General features: G+C 36.3%; 1 protein-coding gene and 1 long non-coding RNA gene across 5 annotated transcripts in view; one reads left to right on the top strand and one right to left on the bottom strand.

Moving 5' to 3' along the window:
• LOC145504950 (uncharacterized) overlaps nucleotides 1–350 on the bottom strand; it is an 83,085-nt gene extending 82,735 nt beyond the window's left edge. Inside the window, exon 1 of one of the 2 annotated variants that reach the window (XR_014052629.1) lies at nucleotides 55–350. This is a non-coding gene — a long non-coding RNA (uncharacterized LOC145504950). The remainder of the gene's footprint in view (nucleotides 1–54) is intronic. The other variant, XR_014052630.1, reaches the window with a different exon arrangement.
• CDC7 (cell division cycle 7) lies at nucleotides 155–26,446 on the top strand. Of its 3 annotated transcripts, none has more exons than XM_081486447.1 (12): nucleotides 155–222; nucleotides 885–1,079; nucleotides 9,053–9,136; nucleotides 11,599–11,734; nucleotides 15,069–15,162; nucleotides 15,248–15,390; nucleotides 16,278–16,530; nucleotides 17,161–17,256; nucleotides 18,025–18,203; nucleotides 19,017–19,099; nucleotides 23,207–23,356; nucleotides 24,686–26,446. In XM_081486447.1, exons 2-12 carry the CDS (start codon nucleotides 965–967, stop codon nucleotides 25,081–25,083), a joined length of 1,731 nt encoding a protein of 576 aa, XP_081342573.1. In that variant the 5' UTR covers nucleotides 155–222; nucleotides 885–964; the 3' UTR covers nucleotides 25,084–26,446. The 3 variants fall into 3 exon arrangements, with proteins under 3 accessions (XP_081342573.1, XP_081342574.1, XP_081342575.1); XM_081486448.1 differs by having other exon boundaries at nucleotides 155–799; XM_081486449.1 differs by lacking the exon at nucleotides 155–222 and adding an exon at nucleotides 402–799 and having other exon boundaries at nucleotides 902–1,079.
• The last annotated feature ends 1,174 nt before the right edge of the window (nucleotides 26,447–27,620 follow it).

The raw sequence follows: 27,620 nt of genomic DNA, 5'->3' as shown, positions 1-27,620 counted from the left end.
TTAACATCTGTAACAGTTCTTTCAGAGAGCCAGAGCCTTAGGGAAGAAACTCACCCCCCTTGCGCAATCTCCCAGAAGTAGATGCCACAGCGCCGAGGGCTTTACAGTGCGCATGTGCAACTGGAAGCGGCGAGGCGGGAAGTGTTGCGCAGGCGCGTTTGGCAGACTCGGAGGCGGAGACCCAAGCATCTGGGAAGCCCCAGAAGCCGTATTCCTTTAACCGTGAGTTTCCGACGGTTTGTTCCATGGCGCGGGATTGTGAGGGATTAGGAACGAATTCTAGATTGTGATTTCCCTCTCGTCGCAGCTCAGTAACCCCCCCAAACCCTTGCGGATCCTACTGACCCGCGGCGGGAATCTCCTGCGCCTGCGCACTAAGCATCCGGTTCGGTCTCGGGTCTGAGGGACTAGGTCCTTCCCCGCGGAGCTCGCGGGCCGGGCCCTGGGAGGGATCCCATTCATGTCCCCCTTCCCTTCCGCCCGGCGCTCCTCAGCCGTGACGTTATCATTTCTCCACCACGTTGCACGGGGCCTGGGACAAACCTCCTGGCGCTCCCTTTCAGTAGTCAAAAGTTCTCCTCCAGCCCTCTTCCTCCAGGTCAAACCGTTCTCCCCACTAAGGCCTCCCCCACCCGATTCGCTGCCTCGGCAGTTCCCACCGCCGCCTGCTACCGGGAGACTCCCCCGGTGGGCAGTTTTCCCTTCAGCCCCTGCCGATACGTCTGGGAGGTGAAAGTGAAGCCCATGAAATCTTTAGAAATGGTTCACGGTTTTCCTTCCTTTGGGGAATTGGACAAAGGTGCGTTTTTAAGTGTTTGCTTTGGGGACAGTAGCATTTTTAGTGCTTAGTTCACTAAATGATTTAAACTTTTCATCTTCTCCAGTATTCTGATTTTCACAGCTGCTTTGCTCCCCCTGTGGACATGACCCTGTAGCTGGCATTTTGCACCCCACTTGCTTTGTGATGGATCCTGCTTTGGGGATTCAGATGGATGAGCCAATGGCTTTTTCTCCCCTTGGTGGCCGGTTTCAGGCGGATGGCTCATTAAAAAAACAAGAGCAGAATTTTAAACCACCAGGTATGTGTTTTTTTCCAAAGACATGTAGGCAACAATTCTGTAATTTCCATTAAAAAAACAACCAAAACACTGAATGTTAAAGTGAGTTGTATGTTTATATAGGAGTATTTTACAAATTGGTAAAACAGAAGATCTAGATTTAGGATTGGATTGTATTTTAGAAGGAGGATTGTAGTCCAGCCATGTCGTTTTACAGGTGAAGTTGCTAAAATCTAAATATTAGTGCTGTCTAAGATCACAGTTTGTTGATAGCCAAACTAGAATTTCTCTTCTAGACCTGTGTTCTTATTTCTGCTCACCATATTGCGTTAGGCTTGAATTTAGAAATGGACATTGAAGGGACTTTCACTTAAGTATTCAAAGATAGAATTCACTGACAAAAGTAAATGAAGTGGCTGTAGCAGTAATAAAGCACTGTATCTCAGTGTACATCATGAAATGTTGTTTGACTCTCACCCAGACCTTGAAATGAGGATAGTATCAAGCAGTGCCTGATCTTGTACACTATAATATGCACCTTTATTCCTGCTGTACGGTGCCTGCGACATTGTAGACATTCAATAAATATTGATTAAATAGGAGTTCCAATTAACTGTTGGTTTTTTTTTTCCCGTAAAATGTAGCTAAGTCTTCTTGTTCCATCTTTGTCTTAAGCATATTTAGTGTCTTTTCAAAAATATTAATTTTGACTTTTTGTTCATGAGATATACCTATATACACACAAACACTACAAAATAGACTTTAACTTGAGCCCTGGAAAAATATGACATCCCGTGCTTTTGCTTTCTGACTAAAGCTTAGCTCATCTTTGATGTTAAAGTACCCTATTTGATGAAAGTACCTTTTGAAGTCCCTGTTTGATGAAAGCCACTATTATTCCAGTTAAAGTTTCTACACTTAAAACTTTATAAAGTTATTTTTGACTTATGCTTTGTATTTGCTGCCCTCATCCAGTCCAATTTTATCTTCCCATTCCCACCTTCATTCCCTTACACTTACACTTTGCTGCTGAATTACAGTGAAGTTTCTTACTTAAGCTGCCACCTTTCACTTCCTTTTTCCTCTTTCAGTTCATTTTGTACACTGCCACTAGAATAATCTTAAAATGCCACTTTCATCCAGTTTCATGGATCCTTTTCCCTCTTCCTGTCCCATTTTTTGCAATTACCTGTTTTTCGAGGTTCAGCGTTCTCTATGTCATCAGACACATACAATAACAGTCATTATATTATTATTATTGTATCTTTAAGCACTCTGTGTATCTTGCCTCTTCAGTAATACTATCAGCTCCTTGAAGGCAGTATTTTGTATAGCTCCTGACGTGCATTGTGCACTACGCAGAGTATATGAGTAAATGAATCTGACTTGGCTTTAGCAAATGTTCAGGTAAAAGCTATTATTCTAATACTCTTCTGAAAATATGCTAAGAAATAAAGAGTGGGATGGATTTTATTCCAGATTTCCAAAGTTTTGTAGCTTTTATGTCACAGAACATTGAACATTATAAACAGTACTTTTTATAATTTATAAAGCATGCCAAAATTGTATTCATATGGTTCTTTTTTATTTGACCCTTAATAAAAAGCTAACGTTATATCAAAAACATAACTTGAATAAGGAATAAAGCTGATGAAGTCCAGGCACATAACTGTTTCGTGATCTAGTATGATTTGCCTTGATAGAATAACTTTTGAATGGTGGGTTTTCTGTATATCTTTGTATTCCCAGAGCCTTACTCTGTTCAGCACATAGTAGGTGCTTGAAAATATTTGAATGCATGTTTTAGTGCAAGGATATAAAGTAAAAATCTTAGTATAATGGATACATAGTATGACCCTTTGTTTTGGGATATTTGTCAACTTTTTATATAGTAACTTTTTTCTGATAAAAATTATACATGCTTAGAGAAGAAAATATAGAAAGTCAGAGAATATGCCACTATCCAGATGTTGCTACTATTGACATTTTGTTACCTTTCTTTAGTCTTCCTATGCATACAGACATACATTAAAAAATAAATAAATAAATTGGAATCACAGCCAGTTTATTTCTAATCTCCATTTTTAACTTAGCAATATGTATCTTGAACATTTCTTAATGTAATTAAATATTCTGTAGCTTAGACTGCCTAATGTTCCATTACATGGTATGCTATAATTTATTTAATTGCCTTTTCTTATTGAACCTTTAGATTGTTTGCCATTTTTCCTGTTAAAAAAATGCTGCAATGAATGAAGTACCTGACGTAGTTTATTCTATAATAGGTATTATCTATAAACAGTAGATATATTTATAAATGATATTTATAAACAATAGATACAATTTAAATTATCAAAAGTTTATTCTTTCATTTTTTCAGCAAGCTTTTTATTTATTTATTTTTTTTGAGTGTCTACCATATGCCAAGTTTAGTAAGCGATGACGATCTTTTCAGCGAAAGAAGAAACTCTATGTGCTCCTAATGTCTCCTCTATAATGTTGAACTGTATTGGAAGGCTTGTTTTTGGTGTGTTATATGAATAGCTCTTAGCCCACACTTCTAAAGTGGGTTATAGGTAACATCCTGGTTTGCCTGAAACAGATTCAGTTTATGCCTTTTATCACAGTGTAATTATTAGTGCCCCCTTTCACTCTCAAGAGTGTCCAGTTTGGGTGATCTCTCTAAATTATGTGATCTTAATATACATTTAATTATGTGTAAAACAAGTTACAGGAAGTATAATTTTAGGCAGTACATGAAGCCCCAGAATAAGCAAGACTTATATTCCTGGAGTATCAGTATTACTCCATAGTAAGTAATTGAAAGCATTTTCATTTATATGATAGATATTTCTTAAACCTCTGTTATGTTTAACATAACACCTTGCTAGGTGCTAGTAATAAATCAGTTCATAAAACAGACAAAAAAACAATGCCCTCAATCTAGTGGATCAAGACAGAAAATAGATAAGTAGTATATTCAAAAGTGATTAGTGCAGTGAAAAAAAATGTAGCGGGGGAGGGGAGATAGGTTTTGAGGAGGAGATTATGATTTTAGTAAGTGTAATTGGTCAGAGAAGGCTTCAGTGTGGTAACATTTTTTAAAAAATAATGTTGTTTATTTATTTATTTTTGGCTGTGCTGGGTCTTCATTGCTGTGCAGGCTTCTCTTTAGTTGCAGTGAGCCAGGGCTACTCTTCACTGCAGTGTGCCAGCTTCCTATTGCGATGGCTTCATTTGTTGCAGAGCACAGGCTCTGGGTTGCTTGGACTTCAGTAGTTGCTGCTCCAAGGCTGTAGAACACCGGCTCAGTAGTTTTGGCGCACAGGCTTAGTTGCTCCATGGCATGTGGGGTCTTCCCAGACTGAACCCCTGTCTTCTGCATTGGTAGGCAGATTCTTTACCACTGAGCTACCAGGGAAGCTCTAGTATGGTAACAGTTGAACTAGGACTTAAAGGTGGTGAAGGAGGGAGCTATGTGTATATCTGGGGATGAGCATTCAAGGCAGAGCAATCAGCAAGTGTGAAGGCCCTAAGCTGGGAGTGTGCTTGCATTTAGAAATAGCTAGGAGGTCATGTAACTGCAAGGAGAGTGATGAGAGTGAAGTCAAAGAGCGAGGTGAGGAAAGGAGGTAATTCTTTGGCTTTTATGTGGAGCAAGATGTGAAACTGTTAGTGGGTTTGAGCAAAATAGTGATATGGTGATTTATGGTCACTCTGGCTGCTATGTTACAAATAGATTATAGGTCTCGAGGGTGAAAGCAGGAAGTATAGTCAAGGAGGCTGTTGCTATAACCAATTTAGATACATTACAAAACAGGAAAAAATTCACTTAAAATTTTAAAACAGAAGCCTAGATCTTCATTTAAATAATATTTAATAATTTAAATAATATTTTAGTTTGTGGACTTTTCAGGGTCTTTCCCCAGTCCTTAAAGTGTGTTTTCATTGGTCTCTGATATTCATTGGTCTCTGCCTTTAGTAGTATTTTCTAGCTTTTGACATGAATACTGTCTTCCAAGATCAACTCTCATTTCCCACTTCAGAATCTGGGGGTTTTTCCACACTGGGGATTTTTCATTCACTTTGATTGTCAGGAAGTTTTTCCATTCAGAAACATCAAAGTTGTTCTGCAGGCAGGAAACCTTCATATAATCATAATTTGAATTCTGTACAGATGGGTAACTGCATAGTAAGTGCTGGTGGTATGGAAGCACATTGAGCTTGCATAGTCATTCACATGGCTTGTGCATTACAGTAGTTTCTTACTACCTGTATTTTCTTTCTAGTTATTTCTACTAACCAGTGTCTCTGCTACTAACTGCCAGCTCATATTTATGCAAAGGGAGGTTCTGAACATGGAACTCATAGGAAAGCCATAGAATATTATAGTTGGAAGGTGAAGTTCATCTAATCCAACTCCTTTGTTTTACAGGTTAAAAACCTGAGCACTAATGTGGTTTAATGATAGGAGTTGACTCCAGACTCTTTAGATTTCAGAGTGTCTATATCAGCACTGTCCAGTAGAACTTTCTGCAATAACAGAGATGTTTGTATGTTGTTGTATGTGGCTAGTGTGACTGAGGAAGTTAATTTTTAATTTAAATTTATTCAATTTAGATTACACTTAAATAGCCATATGAAACTGTATCATCCTACTACAAAGCTATTGGTGTTATTAATCATGTATATACAACAAAGCATACACACAAACACTTTAATACATTTAGTAATAAAAAGACCACAAAGGGTTGTTAAAATATTTCATCATACCTAAATACTGTTGATTGTTAAGATATACCATTATGTACTGCTCAGAAATGCTGCCAGTTATACTGTGACACAAGCCTTTTCCTTATCACTAGAATTTCTTTTATATACCTACTGGAAGAGTTCTTTTAGCTGTAACTAGACAAATAATTATATGGCTCCAGTACATACATGAAAAGGAAAATAAACATTTTGGATCTATCTCTTCTGAATCACTTTTTGTATTCAGAGTCATTGATACCCTATTTTTTCCATCCTAGTATTGTTCTCATATATTAGCGATGCAGAATTTCTTTGAAGAATTCATTAAAAAAAAAAAAAGCCATTGTTAATGGGTTCTTAAGAAGAGCTGAGTTATGTGGAGCTAGCCTATGTTTGATTTGTACTTCATCACCTCTACAATTCCTCCCTACAGTCATTTGGCTCTTAAGGGTTAAATGTGAATGTTCCTCTGATTTTTTAAATTTTCTCCAGGTTATTGACATCTATTCTGTAAGTTTTGATGCTGACCAACCACAGTTGTAAGTTGTATCCCAATTTGAGAGTTGTTAAAATTGTGTCTTAGAATCAAAGAAATGTTATAGCAAATTGAACATATTTTAGTGCCCTTTCATGATGCCTTTTCTGTGACACTGGAACTTGAAGTTGGTTGGACTTGACACTCATTAGACATGATTATAATTGACTGTGGCAACTATGACTGCTAGAAAGCCAGCTTTCCCCACAGGCCTTGGTTTTGGTTTCCAGAGTGAAGGAGTGTGGTAGCTAATAGTGAAGGGATTTCTGTTGTCTTTGGCTTCACTCTGTTGTAACTTATAAACTTTTGCTTTTTTTTTTTTCCTGCAGCTGTCTGAGTGACCATAGTGATAGTAAAAATGCATTCATTCAATGAATGTGCCAGACAGTGTTCTGAGAGCTTAGTGCTTTGTGAATTATACAGACAAGAAGCCTGTACTGATGGAGCTTATATTCTAGTGGGAGGAGGCAGACAGCAAACAATTAAATAAACAGCATAATTTTGTAGCGGATAAGAACTCCAAAAGACAATTAACACGGTAAAGTGAATAATGGGAGGAGTGCTACTTTAAGTAGGATGTCAGAGGAAACTGAGGATTGATCTAGCCAATGTAAAGTTGTAAGGGAAGAGGATTTCAAGCAAGGAGAACAGAAAGAGCAAAAGCCCTATAGAAATAATGTTACTAATCATAACCACAACAATAAGAATCACCAGTATAATTTATTTAATATTTACCATGTGTCAGATATTGTGTTAAAAGCTGTGCTTGTGTTTTGTATATTGTTTTTTAATCCTCATAGTATTTCAGCAAGCATGGGTACTATTATTACCCCATTTTCTACAGATGGGGAAACTAAGGCTTACAGATGTAAGCTCTGTGCTTCAGAAAGGTCACACCAGCTGGAGCCAGAATTTTTGTTTAGACCTCTCATCTCTAAAACTGGTTCACATAATTATTGTTATATTGCCTCTTGTAGTATTGAAATCCTTGAAGCTTTTCCAGTTCACCTGCACAGTAGATGGGAAGATGTTTTAGTTGTTTAGTCGCCAAGTTGTGTCTGATTCTTTGTGAGGGTAATTTAAATAATATAAGTAAGTTCTTTCTGTTACTTAGATGGAGTGATAGAGTAGAAAGACTTCTGGATTAGGTCTTCTTGGCCTCTTATTTAATTTTCACCTCTTAGTATTCTTCCCCTCAAATTTATCTTCCACTTGTCATCTTCCTGCTTAATAACTTTACACGGCTCTTATTTGCATCCTGCCTTTCCTTTTGAATTTTATCAACCACGTTCAATTTTATCTTCTCTTCTACTCTCCCCTCCCTCCACAGTAATCCTTGCCTTTTTCCTTTTGCTTGTCTTTGCATACATAGTAGTTCCTTTCTAAAATGCCTTCTTGTACAGTTCTCTACTTGGTAAAGGCTTCAAAACACAGGTTAACTGTCACCTGAAGCTTCCAGGCACCTTCAGAGGTGTTCATTCCCCTCCTCTTCTACCTAGTAATATATACAAGTATGTGTGTGCTCAGTGGCCCAGTCGTGTCAGACTCTGCAGCTCTTCTAATACTACAATTAAAATCTTGTATTAAAAGTGAGCTTTTAACCTCTGTCTTTTCCACTAGACTAAGCTCCTAGAGAACAGGAGCTTCACCAAGTTTGTTCATTTGTTTTTTAATACACCAATTGCTGGGTATTTTTTAAAACACTCTTTGTTAAATGAGTGGGTTGATAGACTTGTCAGCAATACCTCTGTGAAATTGGGCAAGTGACTTAACTTCCCTCACTATGGTTTCCTTATCTGAAAGACCAGGATCATTATGTCTGTTCTCCCAATATCACAGTGCTGTTATGTAGATCTGAAAAAATGCTGTATCTGAAAAGATAATACATGTGTAGGTACTTTGAAAATATCTTAAACTGTTGCAAATGCAAAATGTTGTTATAACTTTAAAAGTAGCTAATGCTTGGCCTAGATATTGTAATAAAATCTGAGGGCTCTTAAGTATGTAAATCTTCTTTGTATCCAGTAGTTTATCACATTTTGAATTATTGCCTTTCTGTATTTTAACCGTGTAGGCTTTTGCAAAGAGCTTATATTTATTTAAAAGTAATGATTTATCTGCTTTCAGGATATAGGATACTACTGGTAAATGGGACAATTTTTAAAGAAGATTTTTTAACATTCGTGAGACCTTAAGTAGAGCTTCTTTCTAGGGTATACTATGAATATTCAATATATAAACTTTTCCAAGCCTGTAAGATTTTGCATCTTTGGAGGAAGGAAGTAGTTTTCAAGAAAATTGCGTTGTGTCCTTGTCATGCCATCTAGTGATCGCAGCTCAGATTGTTTAATTATTTTTTTTGTTTGTTTGTTTAATTATTTTTTAAACTTAGCTTCTTCATTGTGTTGTACTCTATGCAGTGACAGCGTGCGTGTCTGTTAGAATGTAATTTTAGAGTAGCAGCAGTTGGGTGTGAGTGATTCAGTTACTTTTCAATTTTGTCTGTTCCTTCAAGAGGTGTGTGAGTTAGAGCAACTTGATGGGGTTTTAGTCTTACAATTTTAAGGTTTATTGTAGCTATTTTTGTTTGTAATTAATGTAATGTAACATATTACTTAAATTTTAGAAATTATTTTGGGACATTTTAACCTAAGAAAATATAAAATATACTCATTAATTGTAACTGAATTCTTTTTTGCCTTGATAGGTGTTAAAAAAGATATTGAGAAGCTTTATGAAGCTGTACCACAGCTTGGTAATCTGTTTAAGATTAAGGACAAAATTGGAGAAGGTAACTTGGGTATATACTTCATTATCTTTATAAGCTCTTTTCCCCTCCTGTTTTCCTTTGTATAATCTTGATTTTCATTATTATTTCTTATTGGAAAAACTCCTTTTAAAATATGAAGACCGTGGTTATATTACTAATTGGCATAACAACTTTTCTCTTTTCCTTGGAAAGAAAGGAAGAATAAATAAATACTTACAGTAAAATGAACAGTCCTTTTTGAAACTTTATAATTTTATACTATTAAAAGTATTGATATTAATATATAAATAATAATGATAATTATCTATAAAAAATAAAAAGTTTAAGATTTAAGTGGGGGGATTTGATCAGGGAAAGCCAAATCTTTTTTTCTCTTTTTCCATTGCAGTTAGATAGAATTAAACATATATGAAAGATGGCAAATTGATGAAAATAAACTGGTATAATATTTATAGGATGGTCAGTGTTTACATAAACACCATTCAGAGACACAGTCATATTGACTGAATGAAGGGCAAATTTAGCAGGCAAATGTGAAGGGAATGAGAAGATAAAAGATAACAGAACTTTTTGGTGACTATATTGAGAGATAGAAAATAAAAACTTAGTAAAAAGAAAAAAAAACAACTTCCATTTGTTCATTGTTTGCTTTTCACAGTTAAGTGTCAGATGAGAAAAGGCTGAGTCAGTGAGTGCAGAGAAATTAGAAGATGAGATGATTTGGGATGTAAGAATCAAATCTTTACATCTTTTTTCCTACCTGTTTTTGACACTTTAGTCAATTTTCTTACCTTTTTTCCAGCACTGGCTTAGTTTTCAAAAACTTTGTTCTAAAAAACTCAGGTGTCCTCTTTGTTGTTACAGTTTAGTTGCCAATTCATGTCTGACTCTTTGGGACCTCATGGACTGTAGCCCGCCAGGCTCCTCTGTCTGTGGGATTTCCCAGGCAAGAGTACTGGAGTGGGTTGTCATTTCCTTCTCCATGGGATCTTCCTGACCCACAGATTGAACCTGTGTCTCCTGCATTGGCAGGGTTCTTTACCACTGAGCCACCAGGGAAGCCCTTCTGGTGTCCTCCTAACAAATAGCTAACTATTCTTGGGGAGGCAGAGGGATGGAGTGTGATCTGAGGCTAATAAGTTTGAAAATTATAGCATGTATAGCACCTTTTTGGTTATTTATGATGTACTTCAACACATTAAAGGTCTTGAAAATTTTGTAATGAGAAATCTGTCAATTTATTTTAACTCAGTATTTCTCAAATTTAATTGACCACCCAATCTTTTATTTTTTTTTTTCTGTTTAGTTTCATGGTAAATTTTAAAGTTTAAAAAACTTTTTAAAATGAAAAATGTTATAGGTTTTCCTTTCCTAAGATTATTATAATTTTTACTTCTAACAGACCTGAATCCAAGTCTTAATATAGTAATTTCAAATGGTAATATTGTAGAAAGATAGATACTTACTGAAATGGATCATACCATAGAAATACCAATATTTTATGCTGACCCAATCAAACAGGTTTACTATATAGCTTTACTGAACTAATATACTACCTAAAGAAGTGATGACAGTTAAGAATGCCATATGACCCAGCAATCCCACTGCTGGGCATATACACCGAGGAAACCAGAATTGAAAGAGATGCGTGTACCCCAATGTTCATCGCAGCACTGTTTACAATAGCCAGGACATGGAAGCAACCTAGATGTCCATCAGCAGACGAATGGTTAAGGAAGCTGTGGTACATATACACAATGGAATATTACTCAGCCATTAAAAAAAATACATTTGAATCGGTTCTACTGAGATGGATGAAACTGGAGCCCATTATACAGAGTGAAGTAAGCCAGAAAGAAAAACAACAATACAGTATACTAATGCATATATATGGAATTTGAAAGATGGTAATGATAACCCTATATGTGAGACAGAATAAGAGACACAGATGCATAGAACAATTTTATGGACTCTGAGGGAGAAGGTGAGGGTGGGACGTTCTGGGAGAATAGCATTGAAACATGTATATTATCATATGTGAAACAGAACACCATTCCATGTTCGATGCATGAGACAAGGGCTCAGGTCCGGGGCAATGGGATGACCCAGAGGGATGGGATGGGGAGGGAGGTGGGTGGGGGGTCCAGGAAGGGGAACATATGTAAACCCATGGCTGATTCATGTCAATGTATGGCAAAAACTATTACAATATTGTAAAGTAATTAGCCCCCAACTAAAATAAATAAATTTATAAAAAAAATAAAAAAAAATAAATTAAAAAAAAAAGAATGTATTAAAAATTCAAAATAAGTTCTATTTATTAATACAAATGTATTTGCTTTTTGTGTTCAGTATCAGTAGAATATTAATGATAAATTATGATAATTTTAGTTTGCAAACAGTTTTTAAGAATTATTTTAGCATTGTCTCATAAACATTTTTAAAAACCAAATACTAAAATATTCTAATAAATTGTTTTACAGGCACTTTCAGCTCTGTTTATTTGGCCACAGCACAGTTACAAGTTGGGCCTGAAGAGAAAATTGCTCTAAAACACTTAATTCCAACAAGTCACCCCATAAGAATTGCAGCTGAACTTCAGTGCTTAACAGTGGCTGGGTAGGCAACTGCTGTATATGATTTAAGATTTTTAGATGTTAATAGAGACCTCATAGGGATGATGAGATTGTCTGTGAGTTAAACACGTGCTTCAGTCAGGTGTTCACAGCTTGCTGGCACTTCTCTAATCTTGGAGTAGATACTGAAGTTTGTATTAATTTTTAGGGTGGAATTCCCTTGAGGCTCAGCTTGACATCTGTTCTCTTGCAACTTCTTTTTCTAATCTTCCTACCAAATCATAGACCTTGTCTTCCATGGTCAAAAATGTGGGGAACTCATGTTTCACATCTCCCTAGATATTAACAGCTTCATCTCTTTTTATTTTGAACAACAGAATCTTCTAGCATGTCTTTGTCACTGGTCTCTCTCTACTAGGTCATTCCTGTCAACATAGACACATAATATAATATCTCTTATCCTCCCTGTACACCTCTGTCCCTCTTGCGGCTACTCCATCATTTCTTTGCTCCCCTTCACAGCTAGACTTCTCAAAAATTAACCTGCACAAACCTGTTTTCACTTCCACACCTCCCTTTTACACACACACACACACACACACACACACACACAGACACACACACACACACACCTTCCTGACACACCTCCCTTTTACACACGCACGCACGCACGCACGCACGCACGCACACACACACACACACACACACCTTCCCTGACTTCATTTTGCCAGTTCCTTTTTCTGGTCACATGAATTCCTGGCAGTGTTTACCATAATTGATTGGAACTGTTGTCTTTTGACCTCTCTACTATTCCTTGATTTCTTCCTGCTTTATTTGGCCTTCATTTTCGGTATCCTATGTCAGTTCTTCCTCTTCTACCTGACCCCTAAATGTTGGAGTTCTTCAGTACTTGATCCTGGGCTTTCTTTCTCTAGACTTTCTTAAGTGGTGTCATGTATTCCACATGGGTTTAAATACATAGTAGTGATTCCCATAAGTGTATATAACTTCAGAACTCGTAACTGCAGATTTTTATATATATATATATATATATATATCCACCTGCCTATTTGACATTTCCATTTGGGTACCTAATAAACACCTCAAACCTAGTATGCCAGAAGGTAAATTTTAATCCACCTTCATTGGCCCCCAGAATTACCTATTGCCACAGTCTGTTTTCATCTATCCATCTCAGCAAATGGCACCATAGTCTACCTAGATACTGAAGCCAGAAATCATCACACTCAGTTTCTCTGTATCTCTCCTAGTCCACATCCATCATCATGTTCTGGCAGTTTTGCTTCCCAAATACATCTAAAATCTCATCCACATCTGTCTATCTTCTCAACTGCTGTCTTAGTCCAAACCTTGATTACTACATAGCCTGCTTCTTCTCTTCCTCTCTTAAACCCATAGTCAAAGTACAGCCAGACTGATCCTTAAAATATAAAAATATGTATGTGTATAATTCAAATTGCATACTGTTAGTTCCACTAATTGTTCAGTGTTTTCTCAATGTTCTTTGAAAAATATCCAACTTTATCTCATGTCAATCTTTTTACTTTCTTCACTGTGCTCTAGTTTCTTTAGCTCCTCAAATTTGAGTCAGGAATTTTCTCACTTCAGGGCCACTCCCTGCTTCCCTAACCAGGAAGACCCCTACCAGTCTTTGCATGCTGGCTCCTTATCTTTCTGCCCTGAGCAACAACAGTATCACTTCAAAGCGATCTTTGATTTAAATGAGATCTTTTTTTTTTTTCATTGTCACAGCACTGTTTGATCTCTTTTAAAACCCTTGTATTTTGTCATTATTTGTTACCATGTTTATTATCCATATTGTCCACTAGATAGTAAAATTCATGAGAGCAGAAATCATGTTAATTTTAATTCACCATCACATCCTTAAATGTCTAAAATAGTGTCTGTTGATTAACAGGGCGCACTAAGTATCTGTTGAATGAATGAACATGCTCTCTTGTCTATTATAGAAGACCGGAGAATAAGGTGGCTACTGTAAGGCACCTACGTTCTAGTACCCTGAATAAGATTATTCCTTTTTCTATACTGTAAACAACTTCTAAAACTTTTTCTTTCCTAGTTCTTCAGCAATGTACATGCTAAAGAAGTCTACTTGATCTTGTTTCCTTTCTAGCTCCCATACTGGTCTTTATTTTTTTATTTGACAGATACTATAGGAAAATTGTCTTTGTGTTCTAATTCCATTGTATTCTGTTTTTCCTCCTTAAATCATGTTTGGCCTCTTCCTTTCCACTTAAATTACTTTCTGAAAATTAGTTAATTCCACTTTGCAGTTAATTCCCCTTTGCCAGAATGAAAGCCTTTCCTCAGTCCTTATTTTTGTTGACCTCTTTACTGATCACCCCTTCCTTCAAAACTCCTTACTTGTGGACATTCCTGTCTGGGCTGTCTGCCCCTTCTTCCTTATTTTGCCCTCCAACTTGAGATTTTTCCAAGGCTCAGTTTTCTCTTTAATAATTTCCCAACTTTAGATATCACTTATCTATAATACAGTCACTGACTTACACTTGACTTCTCACTTAAGATATAGTCTTGTATCTAGATATCTTTATCAAATTGATGAGGTTTTAGTTTTAATGCTTTTTTCCCCCCTGTTTTCTCTACATGCTTTGTTGGTGTCTATGTTGTTTTACTCAGACTCAAAACCATGGAAATCAGTTTACCCTGTTTTCCTCATTTTTCTCTGAAGTGGTGTGGTGGTTAAGAGTCTAGGTCTGGAGCACATTGCCTGAATTTAAATCCTCACTCCATGACCTGCTAGTTTAGTTACCTTGGGGAAATTCCTTAGCCTCTCTGGTCCTCAGTGTCCTTATCTGTTAAAAAGCAGAGAGGGGAGGGAATAATGGTACCATACTTATAGGGTTGTTGTGAAGCTTGTGTATTGTTAATCAATTGGTACCATACTTACAGGGTTGTTGTGAAGGTTGTGTGTATTGTTGATTGCTATGATTGATAGATTAGATCAGAGCTTGGCATGTAGTGAATGTTCAATAATTATTAGCTATTTTTAATTGATTTATTTATTACTATTACCATCCTATCTCTAAGTCTTGTTAATTCATTTTTATTAGTCATCTTTTCCTTCTCATTCTGTCACTTCCCCATTTAAAGCTATAATTATCTTTGTTTTTGAATTATAACCTCATAACTGGTGCTGTTTTTGTTTAAAAAAAAAAAACCTCAGTTAAGTGAGTATACTATCCTATATGGTGATGGCTTTAAGTTAGTTTCCTGGTGTTATTTATCTATTGCTAAAATTGCATTTTTAAAAAACTGCATAAAGTTTCAATTCATTTGACCTTTCCTCCAAAGTTCATTGTGCATTTTTCCACTAGGGGGCAAGACAATGTCATGGGAGTTAAATACTGCTTTAGGAAAAATGATCATGTGGTTATTGCTATGCCATATCTGGAGCATGAGTCCTTTTTGGTAGGTTTTAATATTTCTTGAATTTTTATCGGCTAAATATTTCATTGAAAACAATCTTATAACCTTATTCATAACTTTATTTTAGGACATTCTGAATTCTCTTTCTTTTCAAGAAGTACGTGAATATATGTTTAACCTGTTCAAAGCTTTGAAACGCATTCATCAGTTTGGTATTGTTCACCGTGATGTTAAACCCAGCAATTTTTTATATAATAGGCACTTGAAAAAGTACGTATGGAAAGTTACCAGAAAATATGTATACTTGAATGAATTTGTGCTGTGGGGTCCATCTCTTTGACTTAAAACATACCACAACAACCATGTACAGATTTTTCTGTTTCAGATTTTCACTGTGGTTCGGGAAGGGAAATACCCTCAAGGAGAAGATAAAATTGTGTTAGTAAGACAGTGTACATCATTAGATGTGCCATGGCTCAGTGGAAATAGCTAAGAGACTTAGAAAGGGTCCAGTTTTTATTTTAAACCTTATACATTTCTCTGGGCTTCATTTTAGTAAATGAGGGGATTGGACCACATGATAGCCAATTTCCTATTTCAACACTAAAAGTTTTGCGTTTTTCATTTTTTCTGGTGATGATGTACATAGAGGCATTGTAAGCTGACAGCTTAAAAACTACTGTTTATACAGTGGATCATATTGAGTATAGTAACAAAAATAGAACCATAACCTCTTTTCTTGGGCTTCTGTACTCCTTACTTGTAAATTTAAACCATGATTTTAATTTATTTTTATTTTAAACTTGTTTGATTAAAAATTACCTGCTATGATGCCATCTCTGCCACCATCAGAGAACAAAGGGTTGTGTTTACATCTGCATTCCTTATCTGCACAAGCCATTGGAAGAAGGGGAGAAAAGATATTTTCTGTGTGGGAGACTTCTTTTCTTAATTTTCAGTAGCTAGCTATTAAATTGTCTAAGACAAGTTTTACCTTGTCTGTAAAACTTAACTTTGCTTTCTTCAAGAATATTTTAAATCCTTAATTTATCACCAAAAGATTTACAGTTTCTATGTGAATGTGGTTTGAGTATATTACGATGTTACTAAGCTTTCAATGTTACAGAGAAATAAAAATGCTTATTTTTGTTTCATAGGTATGCCTTGGTAGACTTTGGTTTGGCCCAAGGAACCCACGATACTAAAATAGAGCTTCTCAAATTTGTCCAGTCTGAAACTCACCAGGAAAGCTGTTCACAAAATAAATCCTATGTAATCACCAGCAACAAGATTTCATTGAGTGGCCCAGCAGCACCTAAAGAGCTGGATCAGCAGTCTACCCCAAAAACTTCTGTTAAAAGGCCCTATACAAATGCACAAATTCAGACTAAGCATGGAAAAGATGGAAAGGTTCTACATCTTTCATTTCTTAAGTACCAGTACAGTTTTAGAAATGTACTCTGTCCAACAGAGGGAGTTCTAATTCTAGGATGATACTTGCAACTAAAAAATACATATATATATGTTGTTTATACTTGTTATATATTCAGTTTGTTAGATTTCACTGAGATTTATAATGGATTGTTTTATGATTTGAAAACTGAAAATTTTGCTTGGTAGATTTATATCTTTGTCACTACAATTGTATTATATAACAAAAATGGAAAATAATAAATTTTTTCCTGCATGTATAAAGTTTATATTATCCTTTTTAAAAGAAAAACATTAGTTATAGAGGAAAAAAATTCTGAAGTGTCTATCTCCATTTTAGCTGCACAGCAACATGTAACATCCATGCAGGTGGTTTTATAACTTTTCAGTTATGTGTATTTGTGGACTATGATAACACTGTATGGCAGTTAAGAGCTCTGTCTAGACTATTTTCTCCTTTCACAGAAGTGTTTTGGTGCCTGAGGATGACTTGGATGCAGCTGCTTTTGTTTTATGTCACTTAACTCTCTCAAAACTATGGCAGAGTACAGCTGGCAGAAAGTGTTACAGATATAATCCTTCTTTTCCTTGTTTTTGTTGGTATTGTAGGAGGGATCTGTAGGCCTTTCTGTCCAGCGCTCTGTTTTTGGAGAAAGAAATTTCAATATACACAGCTCCATTTCACATGAGAGCCCTGCAGTGAAAGTAAGTAATGTAGCTTAATAGTGCAATCATCAGTCAGTGTCACACTGGAAAGAATTTAGGGAATGGCTAGATTAGGTTTTATTATCAGTAAGTTATTAAGGTTTTTTTCTTTAGCAGAAGGTGTTACTGCTTTGAGCATCTATCTAGTCAGTACTTTCATTTTCTCCAGGTATTTTCTAGTGGAATTTTTCGTCATTTTTGATTAGCTGCCTATTGTTGCTCTTTCTCTAAGGGATCATTTAGACCTTGTCTGAATGGCCTTATCTCTCATTGGCTGGAGTTGTGAGCTCCCAACAACTAACACATTTCTGACACACAATTGATGGCGTAAAGATGTTTGTAAAGTTTACAAGATTGTCATCAATGTTAAATGGTTTTAAATGGACTTATATCCTGTAGCAGCTAGATAGCATGAGCAACAAATTAAAACTGATTTTAGCTGATGTAATTGTGCAGTTTACAGTTCTGAAATGGAGTTAGACACTAGAACATAACTGTTTTATACTTTTGTAACATTTCAGGGAAAGTTCTAATAAAGTGCAATTCAAGTATTCACCAAACTAGGACCAGTTAGTAAATTTTTATGTTTACTCAACACAGAACCTAAAAAGACCTTAAATGTTTTGATAGGCAAGTGTTTGTTTACATTCCAACAGCCTGTTCAGTAGTTTTGAAAGTTATACTTCCCCTATTACTTTTGCTGTACTAGCATATACTAGCACTGTGTTAAATGTCATGAAAATAGAGACTATGACTTTTCTTTTACAGCTTATGAAGCAGTCAAAGACTGTGGATTTACTGTCTAGAAAATTAGGAACAAAAAAGAAGACCATTTCTACAAAAGTTATGAATAGTGGTGTGATGAGGAAAACTGCCAGTTCTTGCGCAGCTAGCCTGACCTGTGACTGTTATGCAACAGATAAAGTTTGCAGTGTTTGCCTTTCAAGGTAATGTGTTGTGATGGTGCTGTAAAACCACCAGTATGGTGCCAGACAAGATGAGAAATTGCATTGATTTTGGTGGACAATTGATATGAGTGAATGAAAAGGAAAAAGGCGGTCCTGTGAATGGCACAGGCACTAATACAGATAAGTACCTTGAAGAGTAGGTGACAGCTGTTGTCATGTTTGTCCCTTTACACACACGTGCTCTTTGGGAAGCACATTTGCTTTTACATGAAATGGTTTTGTAGGGGTAGGGATAGCTCTTTTGAAACTTCAAAATTGCATGCTTTACTTGGTGATTTAAGCTTATCTTCTTTTCTTTATTCCTGCCTATGTAGAGTAACCTGAACCAAATACTAGCACTCTTCTCTCACTCCCACCTCCCAACTCTTTTGCCACACATGAATTCCTTTCTTCCCTTCAGGACTTTCATAAGCTTTCATGAGCCTTTCTTGATTAACTCAAGTGTATAAGTGAACAAGTATCTCCGTAATTAATCACTCCAAACAGAAATAAATTTTTATATCCCAGAGTTCCTGTTGTATTTTTCTGTTATGACTCTTATCCTACACTACCTCTTTTTATGTGTGGAAGTACCTTGAAGCCCTTCTGAAATAAGGCCTGGGAACTGGTGTGTGGGGAGAGACCTGTTAGAAGCAAAATCCAGAGTTTTCATCCCACTGGGTTATCATTTGCTTTGTAATAACTTTTATTTATATAGATGTCAAAGTAGAATTTACTGTGAACTAAACTGATGAGTGTTATTTTTTGGTCTTAAATAATTAAACTGGAAAAATCTTATTTCATCATCATAAGGCGGCAACAGGTTGCACCCAGGGCGGGTACACCAGGATTCAGAGCACCAGAGGTCTTGACCAAGTGCCCCAATCAAACTACAGGTATGTTGCACCTGAAATACAGAATCCAGTTAAATTGGCTGCCATAAATTTCATTTTATGATTTTAGTCCACTTATGACTAAATTTGAGCTCTTCTGCTTTTAACTAAATTATATAAGTGATTCTAGCAGTGTGACATTCCCTTTTTGAGATAGTATTATTACTGAAATCTAGTGTTGCCTTTTTTTTCCCCCAATAGATTGCATTTTGCTTATCTATTTACGAGATGATTTAGGAATAATTTTAACATGACCTTTGTGGGGGGAAAAATTGTATTTAGTAGTCTTTGCTAAGTTAAGACTTGTAACTTTTATGTTTGCCTAATACCTCACAATTCTGCTATGATGCACATGATTGATTAAAAGTTTTTGATTAAAAATTTTTTTTATTGTGAAAACAGTATGATAGCATTAAAGATTTTTTTTAAATTTATTTTTTATTGAAAGATAATTGCTTTACAGAATTTTGTTGTTTTCTGTCAAAACTCCACATGAATCAGCCATAGGTGTACATATATCCCCTCCCTTTTGAACCTCCCTCCCATGTCCCTCCCCATCACACCCCTGTAGGTTGATAACAGAGCTCCTGTTTGAGTTTCCTGAGCCATACAGCAAATTCCCCTTGGCTATCTATTTTACATATGGTAATGTAAGTTTCCATGTTACTCTTCCCATACATCTCACCCTCTCCTCCCCTCTCCCCATGTCCATAAGTCTATTCTCTATGTCTGTTTATCCTTTGTTGCCCTGTAAATAAATTCTTCAGTACCATTTTTCTAGATTCTGTATATATGCATTAGAATACTATATTTATCTTTCTCTCTCTCACTTACTTCACTCTGTATAATAGGATATATGCCTATTTCCTCAGGGTATGTGCCTAGGACTGGGATTGTTGGCTCATATGGTGGCTTTATTCCTAGTTTTTTAAGGAATCTGCATACTGTCTTCCATAGTGGCTGTATCAGTTTACATTCCCACCAACAGTGCAGGAGCATTCCCTTTTCTTCACACCCTCTCCAGCATTTATTGTTTGTAGACTTTTTGATGATGGCCATTCTGACCAGTGTGAGGTGATATCTCATTGTAGTTTTGATTTCCATTTCTCTGATAATGAGTGCTGTTGAGTGTCTTTTCATGTGTTTGTTAGTCATCTGTATGTCTTCTTTGGAGAAATACCTGTTTAGGTCTTTTTCCCACTTTTTGATTGGGTTGTTTGTTTTTCTGGTATTGAGTTGTATGAGCTGCTTGTATATTTTGGAAATGAGTCCTTTGTCAGTTATTTTATTTGCTATTATTTTCTCCCATTCTGAGGGTTGTCTTTTCACCTTGCTTATAGTTTCCTGCTGTGCAAAAGCTTTTAAGTTTAATCAGGTCCCACTTGTTTACTTTTGTTTTTATTTCCATTATTCAGGAGGTGAGTCTTAGAGGATCTTGCTTTGATTTATGTCATTGAGTGTTCTGCCTGTTTTCCTCTAAGAGTTTTATAGTCTCTGGTCTTACATTTAGGTCTTTAATCCATTGAGTTTATCTTTGTGTGTGGTGTTAGGAAGTGTTCTGATTTCATTCTTTCACATGGAGCTGTCCATGTGAAAATGGTTTTCCCAGCACCATTTATTGAGAGGCTGTCTTTGCCCCATTGTATGTTCTTGCCTCCTTTGTCAAAAATAAGGTATCCATAGGTGCATGGGTTTATTTCTGGGCTTTCTATCTTGTTCCATTGGTCTATATTTCTGTTTTTGTGCCAGTACGATACTGTCTTGATGACTGTAGCTTTGTAGTATAACCTGAAGTCAGGAAGCTTGATTCCTCCAGTTCCATTCTTCTTTCTCAAGACTGTTTTGGCTATTTGGGGTCTTTTATGTTTCCTTATGAATTGTGAAATTTTTTGTTCTAGTTCTGTGAAAAATGCCATTGGTAATTTGATAGGGATCACATTGAATCTGTAGATTGCATTTGGTAGTATAGTCATTTTCACAATATTGATTCTTCCTACCCAGGATCATGTAATATCTCTCCATCTGTTTATGTCATCTTTGATTTCTTTCATTAGTGTCTTATAATTTTCTGTGTACAGTTCTTTTGTCTCCTTAGGTAAGTTTATTCCTAGATATTTAATTCTTTCTGTTGCAATGGTGAATGGGATTGATTCCTTAATTTCTCTTTCTGATTTTTCATTGTTGGTATATAGAAATGCAAGTGATTTCTGTGTATTGATTTTGTATCCTGCAACTTTGCTAAATTCACTGATTAGCTCTAGTGATTTTCTGATACTATGTTTAGGGTTTTCTGTGTACAGCATCATATCATCTGTAAACAGTGAGAGCTTTACTTCTTCTTTTCTGATCTGGATTCCTTTTATTTCTTTTTCTTCTCTGATTGCTGTAACTAGGATCTCCAGAACTATGTTGAAAAAGAAAAAAAGTCTGTAACCTGAAAGAGTTGTCCTGGAGCAGGAACCCAGAAAACATCTGATTGAATAGATGAATCCTGTTGTATTCACTTATATTATGGACTTTACAGAAATGTGTTCATTGACTGGGGGTTTATTCTATGCTTACCAATGACCTGAAAAAATGAATAAAACTATCTGCTTCCACTCTAATCAGGACACACTCGCAAATAATTATAAAGTAACTGTTAAGTATGGTTATAAAACTTTATACAGAGTATTTTAGGGATACTTAACTCTTCTTATCTGAAGGGATTATGGAGGGAAGTTCATGGAAGAGAGAACAGAACGTCTGAAAAGAGAATGAATTGGAATTGGGGATTTCGTGGGCAGAGGAATTCAAGAAACAGCATGGTCATACAGGAATCAATATAAAAGTTTAGTGTTGCTAGAATGTATGGTGAAAGTCAAGAAGTAGTGAGAAACCATGGCTTAGACTGTATCCTGTAGGTTTTGGAAAGTTACTCTAGGGAAAAAGATGGTAATAATTGTCTTCTAGATGGGTCATTCTGGCAGGTATGCAGAGAGGAGGTATGTGCAAGTCCAGATGAGAGATGGTGAAAACCTGAATGAGGGCGTTAACAATAGGAATGAACAGAAAAGTGAAGAATTGGAAAGGTGGCTGAGCTTGATGGATAATTGGATGTGGGACTTGGGTATGAGCTGGTGGGGAAAAGGCATCCAGGATGTTGATCAGATTTCTAGCTTAGGAGATTCAAATGGGTACCAGTAACCAACGGGAGAATAAAGAAGTAACGTGTACAGGGAAAGATAAAGATGACTGGGATCATCACTGATTTGAGATGTTTGTAGAAATCCACATAGAGATGTCCAACAGAAAAAAATAAGTGACGTTCAGGGAGGTCTGGACTGTGTAAAAGGTATTAATAGTTGAAGCTGTGAAGTGGATGAAGGGCCAGTCAGAGAGAGTATACAGGATAGAAGTTGGAACTCTGGGGAAACTCAGCCCTTAAGGCTTGGAGAAAACATTGAAGGAGCAGGCAGAGGTACAGAGGGAACCAAGAAAGTCAGAAGGTGCAGTGGTCAAGGGGCTGGTGATACTGGGAGTTCATCCGTTAGGAGAGAAGAGATCCCTAAATATCTTCACATGAGGCTGAGAAGGTCTTAGTCATAACTACAAGAACTCTGGAGATTAAAGTTTCCACAATAAAAATTAGGGTTAGCATCTGGCTGAAGATGAGCTTCTAATGTTTAATACTTTTCACCAAAGTGAAACACTCTCAATACTATGCTGTGTAACTCACGGGGTGCATTCAGTTTTTCTTTCCTACATAGCTACTTTGGATGTATTTTGATGTTATAAAATATGCATTCACTTAGTGACGAAATGTCCTTTTAAACTTAACCAACTTTCATGTTGCTTAAGAAAGGCAATACTATATTTTGCATTATGATGTTAGACCAGGGATTCTCAACCTTGAAATTACATAAAAATACCTGAGGAACTTAAAAAACTGATGGCTAAGCCCTGCTTCAGCACAATTAAATCAGAACCTCTGAGAGGATTGGGGCAAGGCATCAGAATTCTTCTAAGGTTCTTAAGAGGGTTTGAATGCACAGTAAAGATTGAGAGCTACTGATGTAGAAGTATCATAGACTGGGGATTTTTTTTTTTAAAGTGTGTTTTCTGTTACAGCAATTGACATGTGGTCTGCAGGCGTCATATTCCTTTCTTTGCTTAGTGGAAGATATCCATTTTATAAAGCAAGTGATGATTTAACTGCTTTGGCTCAAATTATGACAATTCGTGGATCCAGGGAAACTATCCAGGCTGCTAAAACTTTTGGTAAGCAGTTTTATATTATAGAATGAAACACACACCTTTGCTAATCTCCTGCAGATCACTTAATAAATTATTACAAAGTTCTCTTTGCAAATAAACATGTCCTGTGTTTGTAAAGTTCTCTGGTGTTAGTAACTACAAACTATGGGACACTCCTTTGGGACAAAATTTCAGTCAACCCACCTCAAAAGCTAACTGGGCTGCGTCTTGCCCAGCCCCAGAATCAGTGTGCTTTAATCAAAGTTGCGTATCAAAATTATCAGAGGAACCTCGGGAAATACATATACTGGTCTCACCCCACCTTTTCCTGGAAAATGAGTTTCAGAAAAATGTTATACATAGAAAGGGTTGATGTTTGTTAGTTTGAGAAAACAAGTAATTTTGACCAAGAGCTATTTCTGAGTAAGAACCACTGCAAAAATGATTATCCATCCCAGTGCCATGGTCTAATCTACCAGGAAAAGTCAGTGGCAGTTGTGTTCCTGCAGCAGAGTCAGTCTACAACCTTGTACCTTATTGGAAACTATTGGGTTGGCCAAAAAGTTTGTTTGGAGGTTTTCCCAAAACCCGAAAGAACCTTTCAACAAACCCAGTGTTATAAGAAAATTTTATCTGAGAGTAATAGGATGAAGTACGGCATACGTACTTGGGAGATGGAACCGTAAAGGGAAAGCAAGATTGTTACATCAGAAATTGTGTTCTTGCATGAGTATGTTTTTCAGTTGGTTGAGAAAATGATAGCTTCGGTCTTCAAAGAATTCGTAGTCTAGTAGGTGAGACAGACAGATATTACAATACAGGTTACAATACAGAACTGCAAAAGTAATAATAGAAGTTGTCACAGGATACAACAGGCTTAGAATGATCAATTCTCCGAGAGTGTCAGGCCTCACAGAGGTAATAATGCTTGAACTGAGTGGTGATCTAAGTGGGAGTATTCTGGGCATGGGGGTGGAGGGCGTGCAGGGCATCCTCATCAAAGACAGGAAACATGTGGTCAGAAACATGTAGAGGCTTGGAAGGGGAAGAGGGAATGGGAACTGCAGCTGATTAAAGATTACAGAATATGATAAAGCTGAAGATTTTGGCAGAGTCAAGAGAGTCCTATACATTACTTGTTAAGGCACTGCTTTCTACTTACCATCTCCCACTTTATGATTTGACCTTCAACTACATGATGTAAAACACAACTAAAATATAGCACCTGGTGCTCTATCTCCCACTCAGTGTAAATATATGCACAAAGCAAACAGTTGAACTTGCATGTTTCTCATGGGAGAGACTTCTGATATATTCAAATAATATAATATATGTATATTTTTTCTCTTTTAGGCAAGTCAATATTGTGTAGCAAAGAGGTTCCAGCCCAAGACTTGAGAAAACTTTGTGAGAAGCTCAGAGGTATAAATTCTAACGCTCCTAAATTAGCAAGTGATATACAAGAGTGCAGTTCTCATGACCCAGCTTTTTCAGAGAATACAGAAAACCATAGAATTGCTCACTTCATACAAACACCTCAAGCACAACCCTCAGGGAATTCATCATATAAAGGCGACAGTAATGGCTGTGGGGGAAATTTTGAGGAGTCTACTACCAATCTAGAAGGCTGGGATGAGGTGCCTGATGAAGCTTATGACCTGCTTGATAAACTCCTAGATCTGAATCCAGCTTCAAGAATAACAGCAGAGGAAGCTTTGTTGCATCCATTTTTTAAAGATATGAGTTTTTGATTATTCTTGTTTATTATTGTGTATTGTGAGGTAAAGTGAAAAAGAGTTATTTGTAATAGCCATAAATTCTTGATTAGAGACCAGGTCAGGGTGAATAATTTATTAAATATTTGCTCTCCTAGCAGATTGTAAAATACGGATTAAGATTACTTAAATTGCCTAGGATAGTCTTGGACTGACAAAATGATCTTTGACTTAGATCTACCCAAGGAGAATCAGATCTTTCATTTACCTAATTGTCACTGCCATCTGCAGAAATAGGAGCAGTTTTAGCCTGGTACATAGGGCTTCAAGGTATGAGTCTTGAAACTGAGGGTTGTGACAGGGATTAAAGACTTAAGTGAGTCAAAAGACTTCAAGTTTACTGGTTTTTTTGAGCTATATGTGTTTCTGGAAAACTCAACCCAATGCTGGTCCTCTAATTATTCTGGAGGTAGAGAAGATAATTTCCTTTTTTAGAGGCATGTATTATACCTTTTATGAACACTAAAACAATGAGAAAATATTGGGATATTACTTAAAATTGAGTTTTATTTATTCAATTTTTAATACTTTTTTTGTGTGAATTGCCATGTTTTACTTAATGGTTTCTCTCTTGATTTTTCTGCCTTCTCTACCCACGTCTAAAACACATTCTCCTTGGAAATTTTATGGTGCTTTCCAAGGCTTCTGGGTACTTTGTTAAATACCACCTGTGTTCATAGTTGGGAAGTTAAAATAATGTGTTGATAAAGGGAAGCTTTGGGACCAAGGTAAAGATTGATAGTTCAAAATGCTTTTCTTTTTCTCTGAATATATATGGTTTTTAGATATAATTAGGTAGCTGCTAAAAGGATAGTGAACACAGAATTGACAGTGTTATTGGAGATTCCTCCTCTGCCTAGAGCCATTCAGATCTCTATATCCTATTTTGAGTAAGTCGGTTCTGGTCAGAGAAAGATGCTTCCTAGAGTCTTGGGTGCATTGGGAAGAGTGCTAATGAAGTAGGCAAAGTAGAAAAGGAACTAAGATAGAGGTTTACGTATTATGACATACAAAATTATATATATATATATATACACACACACATATATCAATGACAGCATGTCAAATTTACTAAGGGAATTGAGTCTAGGGGTGTAGGTCTGCCAAGAAGTTTCCCACTTGGTAGAGTATAGTACAACTTAGGGAGATTTAACATTCATTTTGTTGTTTGGAGCATTGAAGTTAGTTTGCCGTAATCCATATTTCATTTGGCAAGTATTATACTTGTGTGCTGTGGTCATTGATCTGCTGTCTTCTAATGCTGTAGTTTTTTCTCTTAAAGAAAAAAAAGAATGTTCTTGAATTTGTATGTTTAATAAAGTCATCCTCATATTTTTTATGTCAGTGTCAGACTACTCATTTGAAAAATGTGTGTTGTTTTGTTTTTTTTAAATAGTATCGACCACTAGGTCGGAAAAGGCAATGACAACCCATTCCAGTACTCTTGCCTGAAAAATCCCATGGATGGAGGAGCCTGGTAGGCTGCAGTCCATGGGGTCGCTAAGAGTCAAACACGACTGAGCGACTTCACTTTCACTTTTCACTTTCATGCGTTGGAGAAGGAAACGGCAACCCACTCCAGTATTCTTGCCTGGAGAATCCCAGGGACAGAGGAGCCTGGTGGGCTGCCATTTATGGGGTCGCACAGAGTCGGACACAACTGAAGTGACTTAGCAGCAGCAGCATACCACTAGGTATATTTTCCTTCTGGCATTAATGAGTTCTCTCTCAAACAAATAATAGGTAATAGATTAGCAGATGTAGACCTGACTTAAATAATTTATGAAAGATAGATGTATTTTTTATAGAAATGTGGTTCACAATCAACATGTTCTCAGAAAATTAACAGGAAGAAAAATTTACTAAAAATGCAAGTAAGGAGACATTCTCTAGGAAGTTTAATATTTAGGGCTATTGTTTCAACTTTCCATTAATGTCTTTTGAATAGAAAAGTTGAAACATTCGACTTGAAGAATAGAATTTCTTTGTTATGCAAGGGAAGGAAAAGGGAGCTAGTCTTCTGAAAGATATGCAGTGTTACAAATTAGTTCTCAGGGAATTTCAATCCAACTAGATAATGTTGCCTCAATTTTGGCTGTTTTGTGGATAAAGATTAGCAAGGAGCTTCTCATATTCTTCAGGTTTTTCAGCCTTGTGAAGACTTATTTTATAATCTCAGATATCTCCCTAAAAGATATTAGAATAGTCATTTCTACGGAAAGATTGATAAGATAACTAGTTAATGCCATTTCGTATTATTTTGTAAGTTCCCAGAATATTCATCTATTTTTCATTGTCAGCTTTTTAAATTCTTATTGCTCAGACTCTTGAGATAGAGCTGTTATGAGTATTTTCATCTAATAAACCATAGACATCTAGAACTATTAATGTAACAAGCTACAAGTATTGGTTTTCGAAACAGGCTGCAGCTCTCCAGCATTTTTAATGAAACTTTTCCTTATAAGGAGATGCTTATGGTTGTCTTAATGACCTAAATGAAAATGTGGCTCAAG

The sequence above is a fragment of the Giraffa tippelskirchi genome, chromosome 5 (genome assembly GCF_054371585.1).
Source record: "Giraffa tippelskirchi isolate mGirTip1 chromosome 5, T2T-mGirTip1v1.2.pri, whole genome shotgun sequence".
NCBI lineage: Eukaryota > Metazoa > Chordata > Mammalia > Artiodactyla > Giraffidae > Giraffa > Giraffa tippelskirchi.
The sequence above is the reverse complement of the archived record's forward strand: the minus strand, read 5'-3'. Positions and strand labels throughout refer to the sequence as shown.

Coding starts and splice junctions, on each gene's coding strand:
- CDC7 (XM_081486447.1), top strand. CDS start 965: ATGGATCCTGCTTTGGGGATTCAGATGGATGAGCCAATGGCTTTTTCT. Junction 17,257..18,024: donor ATGAGAGCCCTGCAGTGAAA/GTAAGTAATGTA, acceptor TTTCTTTTACAG/CTTATGAAGCAGTCAAAGAC. Junction 18,204..19,016: donor TGCAGTGTTTGCCTTTCAAG/GTAATGTGTTGT, acceptor CATCATCATAAG/GCGGCAACAGGTTGCACCCA.